Source organism: Aptenodytes patagonicus, chromosome 1, assembly GCF_965638725.1.
Source record: "Aptenodytes patagonicus chromosome 1, bAptPat1.pri.cur, whole genome shotgun sequence".
Classification (NCBI taxonomy): domain Eukaryota; kingdom Metazoa; phylum Chordata; class Aves; order Sphenisciformes; family Spheniscidae; genus Aptenodytes; species Aptenodytes patagonicus.
Window position 1 is genome coordinate 170,798,617 of NC_134949.1, and position 27,891 is coordinate 170,826,507.

General features: G+C 39.2%; 1 protein-coding gene across 3 annotated transcripts in view; it reads right to left on the bottom strand.

Annotated features, from left to right (window-relative positions):
- Positions 1-27,891, bottom strand: part of GPC5 (glypican 5) — a 796,885-nt gene that overhangs the window by 768,220 nt on the left and 774 nt on the right. For all 3 annotated transcript variants that reach the window (XM_076362213.1, XM_076362206.1, XM_076362220.1), the window contains exon 2: positions 8,714-8,875. In XM_076362213.1, coding sequence (XP_076218328.1) covers positions 8,714-8,875 — 162 coding nt within the window. The remainder of the gene's footprint in view (positions 1-8,713; positions 8,876-27,891) is intronic.

Sequence of the window (27,891 nt, forward strand, 5' to 3'; positions counted from 1 at the left end):
GAATCTACTTGCACATTTCTACCTCTCTGGCAGGAGGGAAGTAGTTCACTCTGAGCAATAAGCCAGCTTTCCTTTACTTCAGGATAAAAGCAATCACCTCCAAGTAGCTGACAGGCTGGAAACTCAAATATTAGCTTATTGCTCAGTAACCTGCTTGTGTTCCCAGACCTTACTCACGCCCTTGAGCTACATTAGACAGGGTGGCTGTAAGGTTTCAGAGAGTAGGGAACTTCTGAGGGCTATTACTTTGGTGTGTATAATATAGGCATCGGGGCACAGCTTCAGACACCTCAGTGTAGATATCTAAATATTTGAAGTTTAAGTGTCCAAGCTTTCATTGTAGTCAAGGGTGACACTGGGCTCAGTTCAGCTGCCTAACCATAGGTTTCTAGTGCTGTTTGACATGCCCTATGGTGTCTAGCAATAACTTCAGATTTTTTTTCTCCACAGGAGCAAAATTCTCCTTCCAGGTTTTTGTTTGCTGTTCAGTTCTTTTTTTGCAGATTTCCTAGTTTAATTCTCACTTTATTACTCATCATCTACTTTTTAAAGTACAGGTGTAGTTATTTACAGGAAAAAGTCAGTATTTGGTTTGTTAAATTTTGTAATAATGTATTCTAATGCTTATTTGATTAAGTCCCATTTGATGCAATTCTACCCTCCCTCACTCTTCCTATTTGCTGTTTTGACAAGATGGTTTTCTAATTAAAAATGTCACTTATAATGCAATTAGATTTACCTGCTTTAGATGTAAATGCATCTATCTTTAAAAATGCCACCTAAAACCATACAAATTTAGTTCATTTTTGCTGGGAAAGAAAATTGTTTTTACCTCTCACAAAGCCTTTGAAAATGCAGTAGATCCATTTCTCCTAAGCAGTATGCCAGGTTCACTGAGATGCAATTTGAAAAAAATGGGGCTAAAAATAAGACTTTCTATATTATAAAAACTGCAAAATTCCTTGAATTTCCCATGTGGAATATGTAGTTCATAACACTGTAATTACTAAATGTCTATTCAAGTGACAGCGTACAGATTTAGTAGCTCTATACACAACAGTTCCACTGTAAGAATAACAAATAATGAAATCATGTTTCATGTACAAAGTTTTGAACAAATTCATGTTCTTTTAATACTGAAATAGAGTATTCTAAATTTAAACCCATCTGCAAGCATCTTTATGGCTGAAGTAGACAATCCCGTTATGTTATAGTAGAGAACTGTGTTATCTTCTTGGAAAGAAATTAACAAACCCTTTTTTGTCAGATCATAGCACCCATAGATTAAGCTTAAAACTAGTTAAAACATTCAACTCCTTTAACCTTTCTTTGTAAATCTTATTTTAAGCCTGTCATAGGGTTGAGAAAAGCCTGTTGAGCAGTCTAATCTATCCCCTGGCCCCAAAGCAGAATCAGTCATATCTACAACATATGGCAGGTGTTGTCTTGTCCAGTTTGTTTCTAAGACCTCTGGACATGGAAACAGAACAGATCCATTCCAAGTTATGCCCCATCCTGTTATGTCTTCCACTTAACAGGATGTCCCTTAATGTCCCTTAAATGTAGGACCTTGCATTTGCTCCTGCTGAACATGTTTTTCACAGTTTGCCTCCAACTTGTCAAGATTTTTTTAAGTTCTGTCTTTTAACAAGACTTGACTTGCTGATGCTTTTTCATTTTCTTAACGGAGAGAATAAAAATACTAAATGAAAACTTTTCCACATGTACTTAGAAATCCTGGAAATGTAAAAGGCTACAAAAAATGCTATCTTTGAAACAACACTAAACATTCATTCTAAACTACCAACTTCACACTGCCTTCTTCTGTTGAGAGTTCAGTCTTCTTTCAAACTCCTACCTTTTGCCAGCAAATCAGCTTCCCAAAATTCTCAGAATAAGCAGGAAGGAGGCATCAACAGTTCTGTGAAAATGAAAACTTTCTATAGCCACTGCTCCCAAGGGAATGATGCTTTAAATTTGTACTTCACAGTTTTTTTCTAATTTATGAGCACTACATAGAGTATAAAAATTCTAAATTAGCATACGTCTACACTGATCACTGTGTTACACAGACACAAACCAAAATAGTAGTTAGCTGGATACTAACAAAAATATGATTATGAAAAAATCTTAGTATTCACCGAGTATGCGAGTCTGAACAGCGCACCTACGTCAGCTTAATTGCAGCTCAGGTATTATTGCAACTAGGAGAAATAATTAAGTGATGGTAAATAAACATAGGCTGAGACAAGAATCCATGAGCACAAGTGCACATTAAAAAAGTACAATTTAAGAAAAGACTGATGTGGTGAAAACTGTTATTACAGAAGCCCATTAAATCCCTGTGTATATACACCCCAGGAATGCCTGTAGCACAGCATACATGTATGCAAATCAGTATCTAAAAGATAAGAATGAGATACAATGGAAGTAAATCCCTCTAGATTGATAAAAGACTTGCTTGCAATACAGAAATAAAACTCAGGATTAATAATGAAATTTTAAGTATTAATCTAAATCTCCAGATTTCTGCACTTACAACAGCCCCTTAATGCTGTGTTTTACGTATATATAGACGTACTGGGTCCAATTCTAAGTTATATTAGCATACTATTTATCCTGCTTTTGTATTATAAAGGAATCAAAATACCATCTGAATAGATGATTGCTGAAGTTAATAAGGTTTGTATAACAGCTCTGCTCCTTAGACCAACCAGTGGGTATAACCGTTTTCCTGTGTTATTAAAATTCCCTGCTTCCTCAGTCCATAGGGGAACACGATCGTAGCTGTGGGGAAGGTCTGCAGAGCAACAGAGAACGAGGAGCACAACTCTGGTGAACCAGAGACATTTTTGAGACCCTCATCCCTAAGTATAACAAGTGACAGTCAGGTCTCTTAGCCTGTCCACTTTTTTGACTTTTAATAGAATCATTCAGTTTCATTTAGTTAAGAGAAGTTGGGATTCACAGGTTTTTGGATTTTAGCTTATTTATATCACACTTAAAATCAAAAGGATTATGGAGCCGAGAAATAAGAAAATGTTGGAACTTCGAAGCAGTTCTTTCGCATTGCAAATGATCTAGAGGGCAACGTATCATTTGAAACTGTAAGTGAGATACAGCAGCTCTTGCCGATCTTCAAATCATTCTTCAGAAAACTTCACAAATGGAAAACAATTGAATCAGTGCCAGGGCAGATTTAGTTTCACAAGGATGAACAGATATTCCGTTATTTCTTATGGCTTACCATGCTACCAGAGAAAGCAGCTCAGAAGATTTCAACACATTTTCTAGTTCACACAATTTATTTTAGCTACTGACTACAACTTTATCATATTTAAAGGTAGTAATTGTACTGTGACCTGAAACAGTATGATATAACAGTTTGACTTCACTTAAGTCTGGTCTAGGATAAAGTGGACACTGATCTATTGCGTAGTAATAATTTCACAGAACATCATGAAACTGCATTAGGAAAACCTGACTGAAAATACTCCAGAACTTACATCACAAAAGCATTAAGAGTTTTCCTACATAGTAGTGAAAGTGTCAGAAAATGCTGTATTGAAGAATGCAGTTTATTACCTCTTTCTTACAGAAGCATACTTGCCAAGTCCACTGTTTTGGTGACAGGTTGCCACATTCATAAATGATTCACAGTTCCATATTTTTAAATCAGTTGTACAGTACTGGAGTTGCCAAATACAGCAGCACAAAGAAAAGTCCATTTGCTTTCAGACTCTACAACCTAATTATTATCTCTAAATTTCCCATTCAACCAGACAAGCTGCTACCTCGCTCTGTGTCACACATTGCCACTTTTTAAAGGGTTATGAGCTCTCTGTGTGAAAAAATAGTGAAGTGACACAAGATCTGCTATTCTGTTGCAGAGAGCTCCATCCCACTCAAAATTACCAGATTCTTAGATGACTATTCAATTCCTCTCCAAGTTGTTACAAATCGTAGGGTTTTTTTTTTTTTCCTACACAAAAACTGCCACTGCATTGTGACTATACAAGGGTTGACCCTCGTGGTGCTTGTTCCTCTTTTGTTTGGAGGTATAGACAAGGGTCTGCGTGAACTTTGAGTAACATCTAGAACTGTGCAAAAGGAGTGTGTGTGTGTGTATATATATATATAGGTGTACAGCATATAAAATAAAGGTTAAAAAAGCATTTGTTTTTATGGTTACCACTAGAATGGAGATGTTATGGCAATCCCTGTACAGCATTCACAATCTTTTTTTCAGTTATTATTAAGATAATAAATACTAAAAATGCAGAGCTGTGCAAGAATGTTACCCTATCAAAATAACTGTCTTGAAACATGATTGTCATACAGCTTAAGTTCTCTAGTCACCTTTCCCAAGGGAAGAATGATCTCTTGCTCTCTGTAATATATCTCCCACCTACCAGATTAATATCTCATTTAAATTCACTCTTACCTATCCTTCTGTTCCCTTACCACTCCTCAAAGGTATTAAAAAGAAACAAGAATCACAGTGAAAAAGAAAATACACGCTCTGAAACACCCTGAAATGTAAGGAAAAAACTGTAACAGTACTTGCTAGGAAGCAGTACACAAGTGGTGCAATTTGCACCATGTAGCTTGACATGTCCTAAGAGACATGGAATTTTTGCAACATTTGAAAGTTGTCAATAGACAGTTACTGTCAGCAGGCAGCACTTACCACAATACAGAACCACAGGATTTTAACAAACATTAGAAGGTGACAAAGATATGTCAATATATATCTATATTTACTCTCGCATAAAGATACATGCACACACATACAGTTAATAGGTAGACAGATAGGCAGACAGATGTCTCATTTCACAAACACAGTCATCCTAAAGTACTTAGTACTTAGTCATCCTGAAGTACTCAGGATCTCTAGACTGTATGTAATACAGAAAGAAAACACACCTCTGAAGACCTCCAGAGGCAGATACAGATCACTTATTTTAACTGCCTACCTCCCTCTACTGAATATGTAAGAAACGGAGAGAAAACATTAGCTATTTATTGTGTTTGGATCCAGTCCACCTCTTTTAGGCCAAGGCATCCAACCTCAACAGACTTCAAAAAGAGGCAGGTGACAACAGTGACAAAGTCCACGACACCTGCTCCCCTCTGTACACACCCCAACAATCCCCTTCACGCCTTCTGCATAACTGCTGAGATGTCTGTCCAGTTGCCAAAGTAGCAGAAGAGGTAATCACACTCCTAGCTGCACAGCCCAGCCTCAGCTAAACCTAAAGGGAATGCCTAAAGATTTGGTAGTGAATGCTGAGATAGACACCCTGTCATACAGTAATTCAGATTGGAAAGGACCTTCAGCAGGTCTCCAGTCCAAATTCCTGCTCAAAGCAGGGTCAAAACTGAATTCAGACCAGGTATAATGTCTTATTATGTTCCTCGAGTTCAAACCCAAAAAACATCAGCAGCATCTTTTTATGGTTCCTGAATCTGAAATCATTTAGCTTGAATTTTAGTTAGCAACGGTACCAATTCTTCAAAAATGAGTGGCATGCTCAACAGCATGTTTTTCCACAAATAACTACTTCAAGGTTAAACAAGGTTATAAATCTAAATAATACATAATCCACAGAATATTCTCTCTCAATTATACTTAGAATCATAGAATCATTTAGATTGGAAAAGACCTTTAAGATCATCGAGTCCAACCGTTAAGCTAGCACTACCAAGTCCACCACTAAACCATGTCTAAGCACCACATCTACACGTCTTTTGAATACCTCCAGGGATGGTGACTCAACCACTTCCCTGGGCAGCCTGTTCCAGTGCTTGACAACTCTTCCGGTGAAGAAATGTTTCCTAATATCCAATCTAAACCTCCCCTGGCACAACTTGAGGCCATTTCCTCTTGTCCCATCGCTTGTTACTTGGGAGAAGAGACCGACACCCACCTCGCTACAACCTCCTTTCAGGTAGTTGTAGAGAGCGATGAGGTCTCCGCTCAGCCTCCTTTTCTCCAGGCTAAACAACCCCAGTTCCCTCAGCCGCTCCTCATAAGACTTGTTCTCCAGACCCCTCACCAGCCTCGTTGCCCTTCTCTGCACACGCTCCAGCCCCTCAACGTCCTTCTTGGAGTGAGGGGCCCAAAACTGAACACAGTAGTCGAGGTGCAGCTTCACCAGTGCTGAGTACAGGGGCACAATCACTTCCCTACTCCTGCTGGCCACACTAGTTCTGATACAGGCCAGGATGCCATTGGCCTTCTTGGCCACCTGGGCACACTGCCGGCTCACGTTCAGCCGGCTGTCGACCAGCACCCCCAGGTCCTTTTCTGACAGGCAGCTTTCCAGCCACTCTTCCCCAAGCCTGTAGCGCTGCATGGGGTTGTTGTGACCCAAGTGCAGGACCCGGCACTTGGCCTTGTTGAACCTCATACAATTTGCCTCAGCCCATTGATCCAGCCTGTCCAGATCCCCCTGTAGAGCCTTTCTATCCTCAAGCAGGTCAATACTTCCACCCAACTTGGTGTCGTCTGCAAACTTACTGAGGGTGCACTCGATCCCCTTGTCCAGATCACTGATAAAGATACTAAACAGAACTGGTCCCAATACTTCTTTACATAAAAGGAAATTAAAGACAAAAGTACTAAAGCATGTACCTCAAAAATATATGAAGTCTATAAGGTATATAAAATATATATACTTTAAAGTATATGCTTTGAAAAATATTTATTTAAAAGCAAATGATGAAAGAAAGCCAGTGGGAGAAGTAATTAGTGTTAGGCTACATATTTGGGAAGGATGGCTTGCATTCCTGCAACAAGAACTGTTCACGCGTGTTTCACCAAAAAAATGAAAAACTGTAATTCTCAAGCAGTTCTGAAACCATCCCTCTATAGGGAGGATGTATCATCACCAGGCTACAGAGGCAGGCTCCTTTCTTTGAGTCAGCGCTTCTTGAATTCCTTTCTACACTCTAAAATGGCATTACTGGAAAAGTGAAAAGTGCGTATGTCCCACATTAGCCTCTGAACTGGTGTTTAGGGCATCCCCCTGGACTGGCAGGTGATAGAATTTTAATCTTTACAAGCTGAGAAGGGCCTAGGACCCACACCCTGAATAACTGCTCAGATTGTACCCAAGGAAAGCACAACCATTTCTCCTCAAAGGCATGTGTGTATCCCTGTCTTTCAGAGAGAACTCACCTACAGGGGAGATGTACACTGCACGCACTCTGAAAACACCCCACTGACTGAGCCCTCAGGACATAAAAGCAATAGAAATGTAGTTTCTGGGTCCTGATTTCACTTAACTTCACTTAAATGTTACTTAAATCCCATTCTTGTGAAGACAGAAATCCTGGGATTGCACAAGTATGTTATCTAGATACCTAAGGGGTTTTTTGTGCATTGTTGTTTTGGGTTTTTTCTGGGGATGGGGGAAAGGAGGAGGTGTTAAAACACCAAGGCAGAGAGTACAGCCCTCACTTAAGGAAAGTACAGTTGGTTACTGAGCTCTACAGAGCCTACAGCCCTAGGTCAGCAAAGCAGTACAACATATTGTACTATTATGGTGCAAAAAAGAGAGCTAATATACAGAAGTTGGAATGAAGAACAAAGGCAGAAAAGAGGGAGGGAGACATTTCTTTGCACATTTTACCAATGATCTCCCGATCGTGACACCCATGGACAGCTGTGTTAGGCAGGCTAAATGGCAATATTCCCAGAAAGTAGAGAGCAACTGCAACTTGTTTTTAGCATTAGACAGCCTAAATTTCATAAAGGGAAGGCTTTAGGACCCCAGTCAACTTTGCTGCTCATTTTATGACCCCAGGCAGTTGTTTTCGTTCTGCTAACCATTTTAGCCTCACAGGTTAAAAACAAGAGAGTCACCAGAAGGACAACTTCGTGAGCCTGCATGAAGTTACCATCTTATCCTGTCCAACCACGTGGTCATTAAGGCCATAACTACACATTAATAGACAAATGACAAGACTGTAGGGCTTTGTCCTCAACACATGTGAACTCTATATCCCTTTCTATCACATACAACCTCATATTGCCACTATTTCTCACATCTTCCCAGCTCCTAACCAATTTCTGCATTAACTTATGCCTTATTAATTCAGGGAAAACTGTATAGTATGCAGAGTAATTGCTAAAAGGCAATCTCACCATCAGCCTAGATAACTCTTAATTTATCAGATAGCTTCCTATGGTGCATTGGAACAACTGTCACTCAACCTCTCTTTTTTTTTTTTAACTATTTTTAGAAACTCAGGTAGGGTTTTTTTAGAAACTCAAAAGCTTACAAAACTAGAACCCAAAAATGAACCTCAAAAACAAACTACCCAAGTATTTCTATTAGAACAAGACAAAGAACATGATGGGCGGAAATACTGATATAACAAAATCTCTCTTTTGTAGCACTCCGGGCAGTAATTTTGCATTTTAGTATCATCTAAATTAAAGAAGTTCAAGAGGAATTTAAATTTACAATTTAAATCAAAGCAATTTTTTACTTTTTCTCAAATATAATTTTTTAAAAGTCACGAATTCCAAAAGCAATGCAGTTTCTAATCACCTGCATGATTTAATACTCCTTCTTTGAAAGCATAAAAGCATAGGGAGAAGCTAAAAATTAACAGATAACTTTTATTACATGCATAAACTAATGAAAGATGAAAATCAAGAAAAGTATGAACAAGTTTGGAAATAAAAAACAGAAAGCTTTACCTTGAAAAGCAGCTGCATTACGAGATACTAAAAATTTTAACGTAGCGCTCGATGTCTGAAGCACTTGCTGTATCTCTTGCTTTGCTGCAGCCTGATACCTTTCTTCCATCTTTTTGGTACAGCATGTTGGATTTTTAGAAGTACAAACCTGGAGATCAACCCCTAGAGAAAGAGATAATTACATTGATTACTACAAAACAGAAATACGCAATACACAAATACATAGAAAACAGTTACTTTTTTTTTAAAACATAGGTATAGACACATAAAAGAAATACACAAAACTTTAAAGACATCTGGTCTTGTTAAACAAAAAATTGAAGGAGATACTAACTAAAATTCTGTGGGAAGAGTACACTTATTACAGTTAATTCATGTCATATAATATAATTTCCCTGACACCGTAATCTTATTCCAGCTGTGAACATTGCTAACTAATGTTGGTAAAATACACTAGATATGCATTGCACATGATCTAGAATACTGAACTGCTGGGCCAGCTCATGGCTGGCACTCTTGTTCTTCTGAAAATCTTGGACTGGAAAGAGCTAACTACTGCTAAATATTACAAACACATTAGTGGAAAGCTCATTCCTGATAGGAGCACTCCTAAATTCCAGTCTAATCTCTCTTACTGTGTCTTTCTCTAATGTCTGACATTCCCACGTATCTGTCATGCCAATTCACTACTTCACTAACAGGTCTGGAAATGTTCCTAGAAAGGAATACCTTTTCAAATTTTGGGCACGCTGAAATTCAAGAGGGGCAATGCAGTACTGTTATAACAGCTGTCTGTTTCGTATTTTTTTTTATAACTGGAGCATAATCAAGCATGAAAATACCTTATTCACCTTCCTTGTTATCATGTGGTATTTAAAATCTTTTTTAGACTGTATCTAAACAATGCTTTCTAAAATGAGGAAACAAACATTGCATGAAAGAAGAAAGATGTGAAAACTTAAATTATATTAATACAAAATTTAACTGTCCAATCCAAATTCTGTTCTCAGATATGCTGTTTCACTGACAGATATCACAAGATTTCTAGCAAATATAGTGAGAAACCCTTTTTATCTGCTTCGTGGACTAAATTCTAATTCTGCGCTTGTGTGTATACGTGTCACTCTTTCTTCGTAATAGTTAAAAAGGGAAGATCACGATTGGAAGAAAAAAGTAAGACGTTCAAAATTCAAAACTTAAATTCACATCGCCCTTGCCTCTATACTCGCTTTCAGCTCTTACACCACCTCTTTGTACTTAACCTTTTATTTCCCTACCACTAAACCTACAAGATTTAACATTCTTTTTATATCTTTTTTCCCCCCCCATTTTTCTCTGATAAATCATTCTAAGGTAGTATGAATATAGTTATGGGGAAAGGGAGGCCTTACACATTTTGCACCCTAAATATTCCATTAGTTATCTTATATAAATTAGGTGTTTTAAATAACATATTCCAGAAAGCCAAGAAAGAAAAGTTAAGCTTATGTCCCTTTATCCATGTGTTGGTTGAAGCAATCTTAATGAAGGGATTCCTGGCCCTGGAACTTCACTTCAGCTACACAATGGGAAAAAATGTTATTATTTACATACAGCAATCCCAGTCCTGAAGCAGGAACCCACTGTGTCACATTTAGATAGCTAGAAAAGATCCGGAAAATTCCTTAGAAATCAAGTTTAGAAAAGCACAAGACCAGAATGAAATTGGTAAATGATATGGACCATAAAAAAAAAGGAAGTTATCCCAGTCCTGGATGAACACTTGTCTCTACGATACTACACAGAAGTAATTTGATTCCCATGACAAATAAACAAATTTCCCTTGCTAATTGCAGATAATATGGTCTCAGATTTGCCGAACATTCCCTTCTGGCATCGGTGGTTTCCATCTTCACAATTCCTGGTCCCTCCATCCAAAAGCAGGTGTGGAAGGAGGATACATTTGAACCTTCAGTATTAAATAATACAGAATTTCTTTTTATTTTTAAAGGATCTTTTCTGCTTCACGCTTTAGGTCGTATGACGCAAGTTTTCATTTTAGTGAGAAGTGCTGCTCAGGAATTGATATAATTCCATATTTACGAAGACAAAAGTTTGACTCCATATACACAAGAACAGTTTACTGCCCATGGCAAAAATGTGTGCCTTGAAATAAATCCACTTCACAGACCTAAGCAGCAGTAAATATCATTATGTTAAAGGAAAGCAGTAGATACTTCAAGAAATCCTACTACCATACAGAATTCACAAATCGGAGATTGACTTCATGGTAGCATGCAAAAGTAAGAATGTAACCTCTGGATGTGAAAATGAAGTAAGGCAAATGATATCTCTATAAATCTCTTTGAAGTGGCTTCCAATAGCAGTTTAACACCTACAAGCCACAGTCCAGGAAGCTGAACACCTTCACTATCACAACAGAAAGCTAAAACTCTATTCTAATGCGGGTATGAATCACTGAACTTCTGTGAGTATCAAGAAATTTTATTTCTTAAGTGTTATACTATTGCTACAAGATATCTTTTTCCTCATACAGCTTGATGTTTTTGAAGGCTATTTATCCTCATCATTTATTTAAAAATAGAATTTCCATGTTCTTCAGTCTGTACATTTTTACAATTTACAAATTAAGTAATTTCTCCTGGCCAGCTGCCTTTACAAACCTCTTGCCATGTGAAAACTTGTATGTTCCATCCTCCGACATTCCGGTTCAGCCAAAGAATGAAAATAAAGCTGCAAAATTAAGGTCTATTAAATTATCTGTTTAGTAGCTACTCTAGTATTTATGTTATGCATGCCAAAGAAAATGCTTAGTGTCAGAGCCAGCCTTAAACAAAGTTGCTTGCCTCCAAGCAACATTAATGAGCATCTTACAATATTTTTATTGAGTATTAAAAATTTGGTTCACCAGTGCTCTACAACCTCAGAATCCAAGTAACTATCTATCTACAGCCTCCATCTCCTACTGCATGCCCCATGCTTACCCAAGCCAGATGTCGATCCTTTGACTCCGCTGACTCCAACCTCCCAACCCATACCAGCTCTCCAAACTGAGGCCCCTGCACTGCTGACCATCCCTACCTTCCTACAGCATTCCCACATTCCCAATCCTAGGCACCACGACCCCACCTCCAAAATACTGAAGACTCCTCTCCTCTCATAGAATCATAGAATCATTTAGGATCCCACTTTTCCTCACAAAATAATGGCATGCCCTGCAATAGTCCAAAGCGCAGCCCAGCATAAAACAAAGCAGATGTAGAAACTGCAACATCACCTAAGAGCGATATAATGCAGATTGGCTGCTCCGGGTACAGGCCTCTCTGCAGGGGGCAATTGCTGCAGTGCAGCTAAAACTCAGTAAAAAGTGGGGAAGGAGCAGCAGTGGGAACGGACCAAGTCATGGGACCCCAAGCAACCACTTCAGATGCTTGCGCTTAAGGCTGGCCACATCTAGGATTTAAAACAGGCAAAGCTGGAACTTGAACTACATGGAAGTTTGTTTTTCTGCAACCTACAGCTGTAGCTCTTACGACACTTGTTTAAAAGCTAAATCTTTTTATCAGTTCAGCAAACTTTGGTTCTGGAAAGAGAGAGCAGTCACTCAAGCGAATGGGTCAAGAGAACAGATTACTGGTGCATGACTCGAATCAAGAAATGTAAGGATTAAAGCTATGTTAGTACGACCTGTTCCAGGGGTGAGTTATGCTGCATGTATATAAAACACATATAACTTCAGGTGCAGTAACTCTAATGCAAAACGTGTCTAAGTTGACATTGTTTAAGGAAATAAAACACTGCAAGTTTCTATTAATCCTTTTAAATCCTCTTGCTCGTCATTAGATACATTTGCTGTCATACGGAATACTAATTAATTTAAATATTAGCTACAGCAAATGAGAATTTTAAAATAACATACTGTTAAAACAGCAAGCGGCAAACAGGACTAATATACCACCCACCTACAAACAAATTAAAGGAATGATAAATAAGCCTGTAGCAATATTTACTCATCATACCAGAAAGGCCTATCCACAGGTATGACATGCAGTTCTCTCTCTCCCTTTTTTTTTTTTTTTTATTCTCAAAGAGTTAATCACACAAAGAATATCACAGTATGAGACAAGCCAAGGTATAGTCTGTAGTATGCCAGCAGCAATACACCTAACAAACATCAAGAGAAAAAATGTGTATCCTGATAGCAATATTCACAGTATTGCATTACAACAGCCTTTTTTCCTTTTTGGTTACTGAATATTATCTTCTGCTTGTAACAAAGCCCAACTCACTACTGTTGAAAAAAGGCAGGCAGCTACCTAGTCATGTAACAGACACTGTAAAAGAGAGGAACCATGTTATTAAGTTGTTTGGACACACTTCAGTGCCATACCAGTTTCAGACTTACTGTATTCTTTATTCCCCTATAAATGTTCTTTAGGTTCTTTTCTGAAAAGGAAAGGTTTTATTTATGTTTGCTTATTTAAAAATAGATTCTCTCTTTAATTTTTTTAATTATTTGTGCATATGATTTCTCTTTACTAACCTTCAAATCAGCAGAGAGATCAAAAAGAAAGAATTAGTCATACAGCCTGATCTATTAGTGTTTGTCTATTGGTCTCATGTTGACAAACCAAGCAATTTTACAATTCTTTGCAGTACTTGTTTTTTCTTAAAACTCCAATTCTGCTGTTCCAGGAAAGTCTTTTATCTTCATGAAGAAGTTTCTAGCCAGCATGACTTATGAAGAAAGAGTGCAGAGGGGACAGAGGTCACTTGTGATACTACAAATCTAAGACAGATTTTTTTAACCCAGATGCATGAATTTTGAGGTGTCTGGTACATCATTATTAGCACTGCTGCTCAAACTTACATTTGGTAACTAATATATCTATTAATTTAAGTGCAGCTGAATTGGGACTCTACAATGGAAATATCCTATTGAGAGAATATCTTCGTCCTATAAGAAACAGAAGCTGAACAGTTAGGCACAAATTCATCAGTTCATCAATTCATCTAATCAGACTAACATCTGGATTAAATTATGAACTCCTATGTTGCCGAAACCTCTAGAGCGACTAGAAATTTTACTATGTGATATGTGTTAAATTCATGTCTGACCTTGCCCAAAGCCTGTCTTTGTCAAGAAACATGCTCAGCACCTACTTAAGAGACTGACACAGAAGCTAACTCAGAACAACCCTGAGCTTGGCTTTCCCTCAAAGCTGCATCGGTTTTATGGGGACAAAAACACTAAACAAGTTACTTAATTTCTAGATACCCAGAAGATAACCCACTGCTCCTGTATGATTCTAAAAAAGGTTTCTCCACGATTCCTGCAATGTGCTCCTTCAGTTTACCATTAGCACTAAGATTCCTCATGATGGCTTTGGTTTCCAAACCCTTTTATTCTACCAGACGCTGGAAGCAATCATTCTCAGCATGCTCCTCTCGCTTCCAATTTCACAAAGCAGCCTGAGAACCCTGATCCACTCATCTCATGTACCTCTCTTTCATAAATATTTAATATAATTATATATGTATATAAAAATACAAATATTTATTTTCTAGCACAATTCTCAGTAATTTTCGTATTTCTTTATTTCATACTTTTTAAGTTTAACATACCTAACTATCCTTATCTTAACCTCAGAAAATTTTAAGTACGATTATAAGAGCCCAACAAATATGTCAGAATAAGAAACACAGCAGTAGTTTGAACTAGAATTAAACAACAAAGAGGAGGATAAATTAATCCAGATTAAATTTTACTAAGCATTGCCTACATTAGGACTTTGTTCTTCTTCATGAGCTGAAAACATGATTATGAAGAAAACAGAATTATGCAGTGTCACACTGAAGACTCGTGCACTCTGCTACACGTTCCACAACTTGCTTCTCTGCAGCGATGAAGTGTGCAATATACACATTTTCCATAGATGAACTTAGACAAAAAAGTTAGCATATCAATATGGAATACATTTTCAAGGCCACAAACAGAATTAATGAATTAATAAAGCATAGAAAGTCTTAAAAGCAAAAAAACTTTGAAGGTTTGACTTAATTTGCAGGTGGAACATAATGAATACACTCGAGTCTCTTTTTCAGGGCTAGGTTAGTTATTTTAGTAAAGCAGAAGTGAAAAGCATTAAGAATTAGAAGGATAATTAAAAAAATAAAATTAGACACTTTTGTACTAATGTCATCAACAAAAATTTAGATTTTCTAGCTGTTCTCTGCAGGCACATATGCAGAAATCGATCCTGGTCTTTATTGACTATAGTTTTGAACTAGGTCTACAATCATAAATACTAGTCTGAAATATCAAGTATATCTTTTTTAGAGCATCACAGAAGTGTTTCCATGGTATTCAAAGCATTACAAACAACTATTCTGACTTTCTCTATGACATATGCCATTGGTTTGTTAAATGAAGAAGTGAGGTTTGTAAGTGGCTGGAGTAAGTTTGATCCAAATGAAGCACGGACAATGCCTTTTCTTTTTTTCTTTTTCTTTTTGTTCATGACATCTGTAAACATCCTCTGCCTTTTTTTTATCTTCTGTGTTTTTTTTTTTTTGTGTGTGTATGTGTGGGTGTGGGGGGAATCAGCTATATGAGATTGGCAGTTAGCTAAATTGCTTCAACTATTACTGAAGAGCCAGAGTAAAATTTTTGGCTTGCTGTCTTAAGGAAAAGGATGGCAGCAGCCACAAGGCAAGAAAGACAACACAACAAAAACCAAACTAATGAAGCAACACTTCAAAGTATGCAGAGTGCTCACTTGAAGCTGGTAATTCATAACGTGTGATGTTCCCACTGCTTTTTTTTCTGCTTTGAGTTGTGTGCAGAAGGGCCATGCACAGTAATCAGAGCACACCAGTAGAGAAAAGGGGGTCCTGAATTTTAACCTTGTCAGCACCACAGCGGTGGGATCTCATGAGAATTTCATTCGTGATTTCTTTAGGAAGTACAAATTCTATTAGGTAATTATTGGTCTGGGCTCTGCCTAGCCCTGGGCACATCTTAGCCGTGGGATGCAGCAGTACTCACCAGATATGGAGTCCTCGCATGCGTGCTGGCCGTGTTTCAGCTCCATACTGAGCTCCAGGCACTTGACGTCTCCCTCCAGCACAGGGGTAGAAGATTTACCCACACAGGCTACAAGGGAGCTGGGGCAGACACCAGCCAGTGGATGAACAGAACTAGAGTGCTGACATGCAATTTTCATACAGCCTCTCTATTTCACCCTCTCTCCTTGTGTAATTTCAGGACTAGCATACACTTTGGTTTAGTTGTTATTGTAGCGAAGATTAATTCACTGATGGTAAAAAGGGGAAAGTGCTATAGCTGTTTAGCTTCTAGCATTGATTAAAGTCAGCGACATTAAATACACACAGAGATACCATGCTTCTTCCCTGAACCCCTTCCCTGAAAATGTAAAATGTTAAACCATATATCCTCCTGATTGGCTTTAGGCTCTGTATTTCCTGATCAGAACTAATTTTTGTTCTTTTTGACCTTCATTTGAGAACACATTTATCACGGCAAGGTCATTACGTTTAACTCAATTCTATTCCTAGTGCAGAATAGTAAGAGGAAAAAAAAAAAGAATGCCATGTTTTCCTGTTGCTATCCTCAGTTGTAACATACACCAATTCCTTTTACTAGCCACATAAAAGCATTCACATTTTACAGGGCTGAATCAGATTAGTTAGTAAACTTTTAGAGGTTCTTTTCTTTTAATTAAAAGGTACAGATTTCTTGAAACTACAATTTTTTCTCAAATTTTACCTAAAAGAGAACAAGTAAAGCACAATTTAGGCATGATGTGACATGTTCTAATTTAAGTTAATGGTTGTTATGATTATTTAAAACTAATTTCATTTATTCTTTTTCACGTAACCTATTTATCAATTTAAATATGCAATAAACCATTCACCACCCTTGGCAAAGCAGCCACTGCAGAAAAAAAAAATTCACCATGAGGATGGTCAAACGCCTGAACAGGTTGCCCTGAGAGGTCACGGAGTCTCCGTCCTCAGAGACTGGACACAGTCCTGAGGAACCTGCTGCAGCTGACCCTGCTTTGAGCAGTGGGCTCCCCTAAAGGATCTCCAGAGGTGCCTTCCCCCCTCAGCTGTTCTGTCACCTGTGACAACAGCAGTTGTTAATACCAGCAAGGTGCACCAAAACCGCAGAACTGCCTGAGAGAGTCATTTGCCCAAAACTCATCATACTGAAGAGGAAGATGACCATTAGCTGTATCAAACATTAACTGAGGAATTACAATTACTCCTTTGAAACAAAGGAGTGACCTTGGCAAGAAGCACAAACAATTGCGACAGCAAGGAGAGATGGTGGAGAGGAAGCAGCAGCTGTCACAGGGGGTCTGTCCCTGCTGGCAGTGTCCGCCGGGGCACCCCGACCCCTGCCCAGGCCAGGCGGCGCAGCCTCTGCATGGGGTGCCAGGAGCAGCCTGCACCCAGCAGTGGGCTGGCAGAGCAGAGGCAGCACACAGGGCCCCCACCCTGGGGTGCAGCAACACCTCCTTGCTGGGGGGTGCATCAGTGGGGTGTTGGGAGCAGCAGGGGTGCACACAAAGCTGGGGCAGCCTTGTCTCCTGCAGGAAGGGTGTTCACCCAGGGGAGCCTGCACAGCCGGTGTGGGGGTTGCATATAACCATGGTGGGGAGAGGGGACTAGAAAGTTTTAGAATTAGTTAAAGAAAGGTGCTTAGAAATTTGCAGGTGTTTATTAAGATTTTGTGTCCAGGACTATTTATCTCTTGTATTACTGATATTGACCCTGAATGTATAATTAACTGATTGTCAGGTGTCTTTAACAAACCAGTAAACCACTTTCATCCTGATTTGTCTTAGACTACTTGTACTAGGCAGTTTTTCCCTTTAAGTATCACACACAGCTTTGGCTTTTACAACCATGGGTCCCTCTTTAAGGAAGGAGGATTGTTAGTGAAAGACGGGACCTGTTTGACAAAGTAGAGTAAGAGCAACGTCACCAAGAGGCTGGCCAACCTGGCAAGGATGGCTTTGAAATAGGCACGTCAGGGGGGCGTTGATAACAGCTTGCAAGTAAGCATGGGAGGGGAGGTCAGCGGTGGTAAGTGTACGTGACCCAGAGATGGGTGCAAGAGAGCACTCAGGAAAGATAAAGCAGGTTAAAAGGGGGCCCACTGCCAGTGCATGTACACAGAATGCACACAGCCCACGTGTGATGCTACATCGAATGCAATGGTATCTGGCCCACTAAGTTGCCTCATTACAGACTACTCAGTATAAAAGAAATGGCAAGGAACAAGAAAAATGACAAACTAAAACACAGACACACAAACACTAAAAAGCAGGTGGTAACAGGGACGGTAACAAAGACCAGAACTTGTCAGGCACTGACTGATGGGCTGCAAGGAAACTCGGGAGCCTTTAAGAGAGGGTCAGCCTGAATATTGTAACTGATGAGGAAGGGGAAACAAGACTAACCTGAATATTGTTGGATACTTGGGACTGTGGGAAACTTATTATGCGATATCGTAAGGGGCTTGTGGGACCGTACAAAACTTCTTATGGGATGTTTAGGGTAAGAGCCAAAGGTGGGGAAAAGGTGGGATGAGAAGAGAAACAAGCATGCAAAAATAGAGGGAAAGGGGAGAGAAAAGGGGTTGGTCATGTGTAAGCAAGGCCAGTTAGTACACTTGCTTCACTGAGTGCTGCACCTGAGCACCACAGTCTGTCCTATCTTCTTAATAAACCCTTTTCTCTTAACTAACTTTTATGTATAATTTCACTCTCTGTCCTATTTGTGAGTGCTGCAAGATCTACATACCAGCAACTGGGGAGACCAGGGACTATGTGCATGCTTAGGTGTGAGAGGTCTAAATGCCAGAAACAGCAAAGACCTCGATGTGTTTATATTTCCCTCGTGAATTTAATCCTGTGTGTGTTTATGTGTAATTCACTAGCAAATTTCAAAATGGAATAGCCATTGCATAGGAGGAGGCCTGCCTCTGCAAAGACTCAGTGTCTGAGCCAGTGATGGGTAAGGAGGCCCAGAGTCCGGGCATGGGTATCGGGGAGACAGAGAGCCCATGCTAATATTCAAGGGATCTTCAGCTGTGGAGGAGCTTGTGAGACAAATGTGTGAGTGCACACATCTGTTCGCTAGCAAACATCAAGGTGGACTAACTTGATGGAGAGGAGAGTAGGAGGAGGTTGGCATAGCAGTCTGGCATAGCAGTTAAGGGGAATCAGTCATGGATATTAGACTGGGAGGCCGCAATGCTGACATTCAAGGGATTCATGAATGTGGGTGTGCTTGTGATTTGGAGAGGGAGGGTGTGTTTTCACTAGTGAACTCTCAGAGTGCACCCAGCGAGGCTTCAGCAGCCGGGAAGAATTTCCAGGAGCAGCATCTGCTGGATTTGGCAGTTCCTGTAACATCCTTAACCCTGGGAAACAAAAAGGCAAAATTGGAGCTCTGCACATGCCTGAAAGAACCAGACACAGCTGGAATAACTGAGACATGATGAAACAGCTTGGGTGACCACTGTGCAGCAATGGACGGGTACAGGCTTGTCAGGAAAGATGAGCAGGGAAGAAGGGAGGTTGCTCTTCATGTAGAGGAGCAGGTTGAAGATATGGAGCAGACAGGCTGGTTGATGACATGCGGTAACGCAGGACCAAAGAGCCCAGTGAGGATGACATTGTGGTAGAAATTTGATACAGTGCAAGGTCAGGATAAGGAAGTGGATCGAGTCTTCTTTAAAGCAAGATCCTGGTTCTTATGAGAGACTTTAAATCTCACAAAAATTGCTGGAAGTAGAACACAGAGGGATGCAAGCAAACGTGGAGATTTCTGGAGGGGACTGGGGACAAGTTCTTATCACAGAAGCTAGATGGGTCAACCAGGTATGGCACTCTTCTGGATTGATACTAAGAGAAGGAGGACCCAGTCATGGGGAAGGTACTCAATAGCAGCCTTGGCTGTAGTGCCCATGAAATAAATGCAGATCAAGATCCCAAGGGGTGCAAGGAAGGAGAGTAGGAGAGTATGGACCCTGGACTTCAGGTGAGCAAACCTGCTTATTCAGAGAACTGGCAAATGGGATCCTCTGGGATCCAGCGCTGAAGGGTGAGGTTGTTCAGAAGAGTTGGCAGGTCTTCAAGGGCCATCCTTTGTCCAAGCAGACAGCCCATCCTGACACTCCAGTGGGTAGACTTATCAAAGGACAGGCTTGGGTAAACAGGGAAATCATTACTAAGTTTCACTACGAAAAGGATGTAAATGGGAGGTGGAGACATGGGCAGGTTATAAGGGACAATACAGAAACATTGCCCAGGTGCAGAGGAATGGTGTTGGGAAGGCCAAAGCTCAACTGAAGTTGAAAATGGCAAGAGATATCAAGGGCAAGAGTTTGTACCACTATGTGAACAACAGAAAAATGAACCAGGAACAGTGGGCCTGCTACTGAAAGGGGTGGGTGCCCTTTGGTTGCAGATAAGGCTGAGGTACTCACTCCCTTCCTTGCCTCAGTATTCACCAACAAGCCCAGGCCTCTGTGCCTAGAGACAAGGGTTAAGTAGGAGATGAACCAGCAGTAGTGGAAGAGGATTGAGTGTGGGATCTCTTGTGAAATCTTGGCCCATACAAGCTCATGGGACCAGGTGAGATGTATCTAAAGGTGCTGATAGAGCTGTTTGAAGTAATTGCGAGACCACTCCCTATTATTTTTGAAGGCTGTGGACCCAGTGCAAGTCCCCAGTGATTAAGTAAACGTTGCACCTAACTTCAAAAGAGCAAGAATGTAATTGAGGGAATTGCAGGCCAGTTGGTCTTACTTTGTTACCTGTATAGCAGGTCTGATAATTCAGTCTTAGACTTCTATATGTCCAAAATTATTTCTTGGTTTGGAAATGAGGTTTGGAAAGTTTGCCTTCTACAACATGACATAATCTTTACAATTCACACTACTCAAGACACTACTACAGTGGATGAGTACTAAGCTCTTCAATACACTTATTACACAGTCTAGATACCAAATAATTTAAGAAATAAAAATAACTCTGAAAAGGCTAAAAAAGGAAAACTCCCAACTAGATATATTTTGCTTCTCTTACATCACTATAGTCTTACAGTTTTCTGATAAGTGACTTATTAGAAAGACATTACACAATTTAGTGCATTACAGAAGTCTCCCCAATACAACTGTTCAATCTTCAAACTTCAACCCAGCTTGTGTATGGTCCCAAATGCCAGCAGGAGACTTTCCCTGCTATTCCCTATGAAGAATATAGCTGTGTTGAGTTTGGGGAGGGTTTTGTTTTGTTTTACTAAGTATTTAAAAACAGCAAAAAAACCCACCTCACTAGCATGTATATAAGATGACCTACCTTACCCTCCAAATCTTAGCAGATAGTAACTACATATAAAATGTCCTCTCTCTGCTTGGAACTGAAGATTTAAGAGAGAAAACTTGGTGAAGTGTTATTATCAAGTTGCCTTAAACACAAATAACATTGTGTTGCATATAGCATCATTTTAGTCAATGGCATTGTTGTATAATAAACCATAATTTCATGATCAGAAGTGTGTAGCTGAGCTATCAAACCAAGCAAAAATTAGAACTTGTGAGTACTATTCCTCATTCTCCTACTGACTTGATGTGTGTCTCTTTCACAAGTAAACAGTAGCTTTATTTCTTAGAAGCAATGATCTCCTTTTTCCTACGAGGTTCAGAAAAGCAGATCTTGCACAAAACCTTCCTGTCACTTTTCCAATATGTACGACCCTTCAACTACTACATTTTAGTTATTAACAAATAATATACACAGCGTCTGCTCACATGCAGTTCCATATGTATATAGGCACAGACATGCATACTACTTGTTTAGTATTAAAATTAAATAACCTAAATATTAGCTCTATTACCCAAACTGCGCTTAATATTTTAAACAAATGTTAGGCACTACTTAGCTTTCAAACCTTCTGCACTTTGCCTCTTGTAAAGCAGGAGCTAATATGAAATTTTATCTAGGCTTATTATAGGCTTTAGAATAGCTTCAAGAAGACATTTAGACTTTTAGCAAAACTCTAAAATAATAATGACTATTTGTTTATGGTTTCAGCTGGCTCTTCAATATTCTTTTATTCCCTGGATTTTATGGTAAATATTTTTTTAAGCAGCATCTTTTTAACATGGATATCATTCCCAACCCTAAGGGAACTTTGTTTTATACTTTAAGACTGCTAATCACGTACATATAAAGTACATTTTATTGACCTACTTCTGTTCCAGCTCATTAAACACAGCTGCTTTCAATGGTCAGGCAAAAGTAACCAAATATAACATGCAAAAGAACCCAACTGACTAAAAATGGAGCGGTTGCTCAAAATCCACAGAATGGCTTTGTAGTTATTTCTTTATAGAGCTACAGAACAAGCAACAGCTTACGGATAATGTTTCAGAAGAGGTTATGTAAACCAGCAAGTGAAACAGGTCATTCCATTTCAGTGCAACCAATGTTAAAAAACCACACACTTATTTTCTGTGTCTTCACATCTAAAAATCTTCCTATCTTCCACAAGGATTGTTTTGTCAATAACCAATTAGTTTGAAATACAGTGAGAAAACATTTTCTGTTCCAATAAGGAATATTGGCTCTTTTCAGTACCAAATTCTGAAGGCTCTACACTGCAATCTGTTTTTAGACAAGATCACAAGACAGCAAGAAGTGAAATAACTTAGACTGTCATAAATATATGTTAACATAAACAGTTATAGTATAGGAAAGGTTTTACAACTGAAAACAATCTAGATGGGTGTAGAAAAGACAGTTCAGCAAGAATAAAATGTAATTATTCTGATGTATAGGTTTACCTATTTCCAGAAGATCTGGAACTGATTTCAAACTTTCATTCACGGTCTCAGCCGTACAAATCCATATTTTCAGTACCCTGAGATAAACAAGTGCTGACAGGATGAGGATGTTAATTGCCAGGAAGAGAAAATACCAGATGTGTGGTAAATTTCTGCTGTCTACTTAGACAAATACTTCCATGAGATCAAATCCAGAGTCTGAAAAACCCCAAAACAGACCTCGGATTGTCACGATAAACAGCCTTTTAGAAGCCAGCACTGAAATGCCATGGGGCCTGGAAGCAGTTGTTCAAACCAGTGGTTTATTGCAAAATGGATTTGCAACCTGTATCAGACTTGAGTCCTTCTCATGCTCACCCTTTAATATCTGTTAACTCATTTTTGTTACAAGCGCCACCGCAGACTTAGCATTAATCGCCATCATCGTGATTGCTGTAAAGTACTGCAGCATTGCTAAATAAGAGAGGCAAGGATCAGCCTCGAGCACCTGGCCCTGACTGTCCGCACTGTTGAACTATCACCTCACGCCTTTCTGTGGCTTTGTTCAGATGGCGCCAGGATTTCTCTCAGTGCAGTGCCCAGCTGCACTTCTAGAGATGGTGCACATTACATACTGCTTTCAGAGGACACCGTAGGCAGCACTGTAGTACAGGTTTGGCTCCTTCCTAACATCCTCTAAGATCATCCTCCTACTCGCAGGCACCCTGGCAGGGTATAGGCATCCCTCCATATACCCACGCTACAGCTCACGGCACGAAATGTGCATTCATGTCACACTACGCTCGCTGCCTGCGAAAGCCTTCCTATTTTTAAGACTGCTTGAATTGCAGTGGAAGGGAACCCTAAAAATCCACAGTGCCTTGGCATTACAAGAGCATCATATTGGATCTAGAGAAGACTCAAGGGTAAAGCCCATCTAGTGAGGACAGTCAGTCCCTTCTACCAGATACCAGCCTTAAGCAACGTAGACGTGAGCCAATCTATTCCACTTGCACAAGAACCAGGAGCTGGTCCCCTGTCCTCTATTTAGCAGTATGGACACCGCCTTTCAGGTCATCCCAGCCAGATCAAGTCCTAAGGCTACTGAGCACTGCTGACTTCCTAGAGAAGGTGAAATATGCGAGAGAGAGAGATGGGGAAGCTGGTACATAGCTGAGCCCTTTTTTTTGTTGTTTTTAATCTCAAAATGTTGTAAGAATTGTTTAACAGTGATCATTTTGTGGATCCAGAGGTGAAATACTACTTGCATTCAGGAACCAACAGTGCATGTTCACACACACAAAAAATTATGTTGAAGGCAACAGTCTTTACAAAAAAAAGACGTAATATAATGAACATCAATAACTGATATGACAGAGCAACTCACTTTCTGCCTAAAATCCTTTTCCGGAGATCTGAATGTCAGTTAGACAAACAGCATAACTAGAAGTGCTCCTGCCTGCACACACCAAAAAGAAAAAAGAATTCTTGATTTGACTTCAGATAGAACCAAAATACAAATTAACTGAATGTAAATCATACTAGAAACCCAACTTAAAATTCAAAGATGATCTTGGAGTTGCATCAGTAATCTGATCTGGATTTTAAATTGATTTCTATTGTTACTTTAAGCTGAATTAGCAAGAATCTTTTTAGCTTGAATTAACACGAGTATTACACACCAACTTTTTCTGAGATTATCTCATTCTTCAAGCGTAGTTTGTCTCATTTATTCAATTTCATATACATAATGATTCTCTATCAAAAAGCCTTTGCAATAAAATTTATATTAATCAGAGTCTTCACTCTTTATTATGCTTCCTGTTCTCACAACTGCATACATGGCCTCCTAAAGGTTCCTGAAAAGAAGCCTAGATTTTTTTGCAGGGGGGGATGGGGGACACACCCAACAAAACCACCACCACCACCCCCCAAAAAAACCTGCTGAGAACTTGGAAAAATATCTCCAGCACTTTCTTTCACTTCATCAAGAACTGTTTGATTCTACAGTTCCAGCAAACACAACATTTTTCAGTAAGCCGTGGAATTCAACTTTTTGGTACAAACAGAAGCCTGAGAGTTTGTTCATTGACGTACCTACTGGAAGCCCTTTGTCAAGAAGGCAAGGGTGACTGGTTTACTGTCCAACCTATTCTGCTGTTCTAAGGATTCTCCGAGAAGGAAATCAAAGAAGAAATCTTATTTGCAACCAAGAGAACAAGGAGAGTTGAGAGCTCCCATTTAATCTGTCTGAAACATGAGCAACTGAAATCAGCTAAAAGCTCTAGCTTTGCTAGCATATATGGGGCAAAGGAGTGGAATTCTTCAAGAAAGTTGTTTAGGTTACAATACTAGAAATTGAGCATAGGAAATAAAAATATGTAAAAAAAAAAGTATTTTGCAGACAACTATTATTTTTTTAAACAATCCAAGTCATACATATACACCATAATAAAACTTAAAAACCCAAACCTTTGAGGCCTTTTTATATTTAATTCATGCTTTGCATATTGTTTGATTCTCCATACAATGAAAAGGGTGTTTATGGATTTTTAATTATTGAGGTTTTCCTGTACAGTCCCAACACCACCGCACTTGTTGCACAGAACCAGACAGGAAAAAACGAAGTATTTTTGCAACTAACATTTAAAATCAGTATGAAAGTGATAAAGGTTTCAATATAGCATGTAATGGGGCTGAGCGTAAGTCTGTACTATAGTTCACAAATCACTGCTACAAACGATTGAGCACAGTTAGTCAAGTTTCTTCATTGCTGGGGAGTAGCAATAAAAGCCTTGGTTTTGTTAAAGATATTAATTTCTCTTTAATTGCCAATTTCAACACCATGATATCCTGTATTATGTGTATGATAACACAAACTCAAATTTGTGGTTCCCATATCCCTCAAGATCACCTTCGTGCGTATATCTGGTATTTTTGCATACGATGATAGAGATATTTTTGCTCCTTTAGAGATACATGAACTACATACAATCGCTGCAAAACTAATTATATAAAATAATGCATAGTTTTTTGAGCTAACATATATTCAAAATACGGACACATGGCAGTCCCCGAACAAAACAGAATTACAATTTGCATGATTTACTGATATAAGGCTGCTTACTTTTTATTACCACTAAGAAGAGGAAAAAATACAATTGTGAATGCTACAGTCTTTTATTTTAATAAATACAATGAAAATAAGGCCAATATAAGCCAACTTCTTCCCTATAATTTTATTGACTGTAGAGGTAGCCTTCCACTGTATACAAATCCATACACCATCCATATTCCCACTCTTTTTCAGCTAGTGATCCTTCTCCACATAAAAGGTGTGGTTCAGCTTAAGACATTTAAATGAAGGCGTCCTTATACAAGCTAGGTCTAGGTACCACTAAAATAAAGAAACGTAGGCAAAGGACCTACGCAGCTCGCTCTAAAGCCGACACCTAGCATTTGGTAGCTGAGTAGCTCCCGGATGCCGCTAGCTGCACTGAGCGTGCAGCGCAGTTGCCCACAGGGAGCGCCTGAGATGCCAGACGTATCCCGCCCACTGCCGCTCCAGACAGGAGTCTCCCAGAGGTATCGCATCTGCCGGCCCCATGGGGATATTCCAGGGACTCTAGGGAAACTCAAATGGTGCCAGATGCCTACATTTAAGCAACCGAATTAAGCCTTATAAAGGCAGCTCTGACACCTATTTTCACAAGTGGGCACCTACAGAAAGTGTTTACGTGTGTGTGTATTACACACAAACACATTTCTAGGTGCCATCAGAAAAGGTTTTAAAGTATTTTTCACTTCTTGCCTCAAAAGATCAGTAGCAAAACTGACATTTCTTTCTCTTCACATTATGTTTCCAGCCTACAAATACCTTTAATCACACCTAAACCTTCTAAAATACTCATTTAAACCCCATTTTCTTGTCATCTCCAATTCTGAATGGGTTTTACTGTTTGCAATTACTTGTTTCCTGTACCTCTGAGATCAAAGCTACTCAGAGCAAGAACTCTGACGCTTGTACTCGGCTCCTCGAGGGCTGGTGTTTTCCAGGCTGCCCACAGCAATGCAATTCCTTCAAAGAGTAAAAGGCTGCTGACCACACAGCTGTACCGCACCTCCTGCTGACCGCTGCTTGCAGGGGCAGCAGCGGAGAAAGGAATTCTTTTATTACTCTTATAATTCAAAACCAGCTTTTGCTTAAGGAACAGGAAATACAGAAAAGTCAAAAGAAGAAAATGAGAGTGGTGTTGCAAAAATATTATAGGGGAAGGGAGGAAATCAGAGAGCAGGGCAGAAGAAACAAACATAAGGTACCATAGTTCTTTCCTCTTGAGGCAACTTGTTTCCTCCCTATCCCCAGTATACAAGTGAATGTATGGTATCAAAATAAATGATAATGGCAGAGAAAGCGTCATAGTTACACTAGACTACGGAATGAGAAGAACATAGATAACTGTTACCATATCATTCATAATGATGTTATTCACACAAATAATCAGCACAAAAAATTTAAATCACTGACAGGGCTTTGACTCAGATTTCACTTTCCAAACATCTTCATTTGCACAGTATCTAATCAGGCTTTCCAATTAAAGTGTTTATTTTCTTTTTAGTGAAGACAATACTATAATCTTTAGCTAAGGACAATGTAAGAAGACAACACGTGTTGTCAAATGTACTGGTAACCTAAATATAGTACTTTGATTTGTAAACTGCACACTGCGATATTAAGTTTAGGATTATCTGTTATGTTTAAAATTAGAGTCATAAAAAAGCTGTATTTTGAAGGCGATTCCTTTAGGAATAAACATAGTATGCCTTATCTCAACTTGCAGAGTTAATAAAAACTACACAGATTATCTTAAAAAAAAAAAGGAAGAGGCTGTTGATATTTTGAAGTGAGGGGGATGTTAATTCAGTTTTTGTTGCATTGAGAAGTCATTTTCTGTCAGGAAAGCACTGACTCACATTTACTAGTTAACTTATCATCTAAACATGAACACACTTTACAGATATGTGTGTAGAAAAAAGTATTTTCCAACCCTATATCCCTGACCATGATCTGCATTTTACTTTTGTGATTAGCACCACTGAAATCAACCGAGGTTCTCACGGGGCTGGAAACAACCCCCAAATCTAAGAAGGTACATCTTATTACATACATGCTTTGTCTCGTCATTTGGTATCCGCTTAAAAAAAAAAGTTTCATTGTTGATACAAATGCTAGGATGTACTCAAATTGCCATTACTTAAGACATTACTTTCCCAGGAATTTTATTCAGCTACAGCCATAGGCAGACATCCA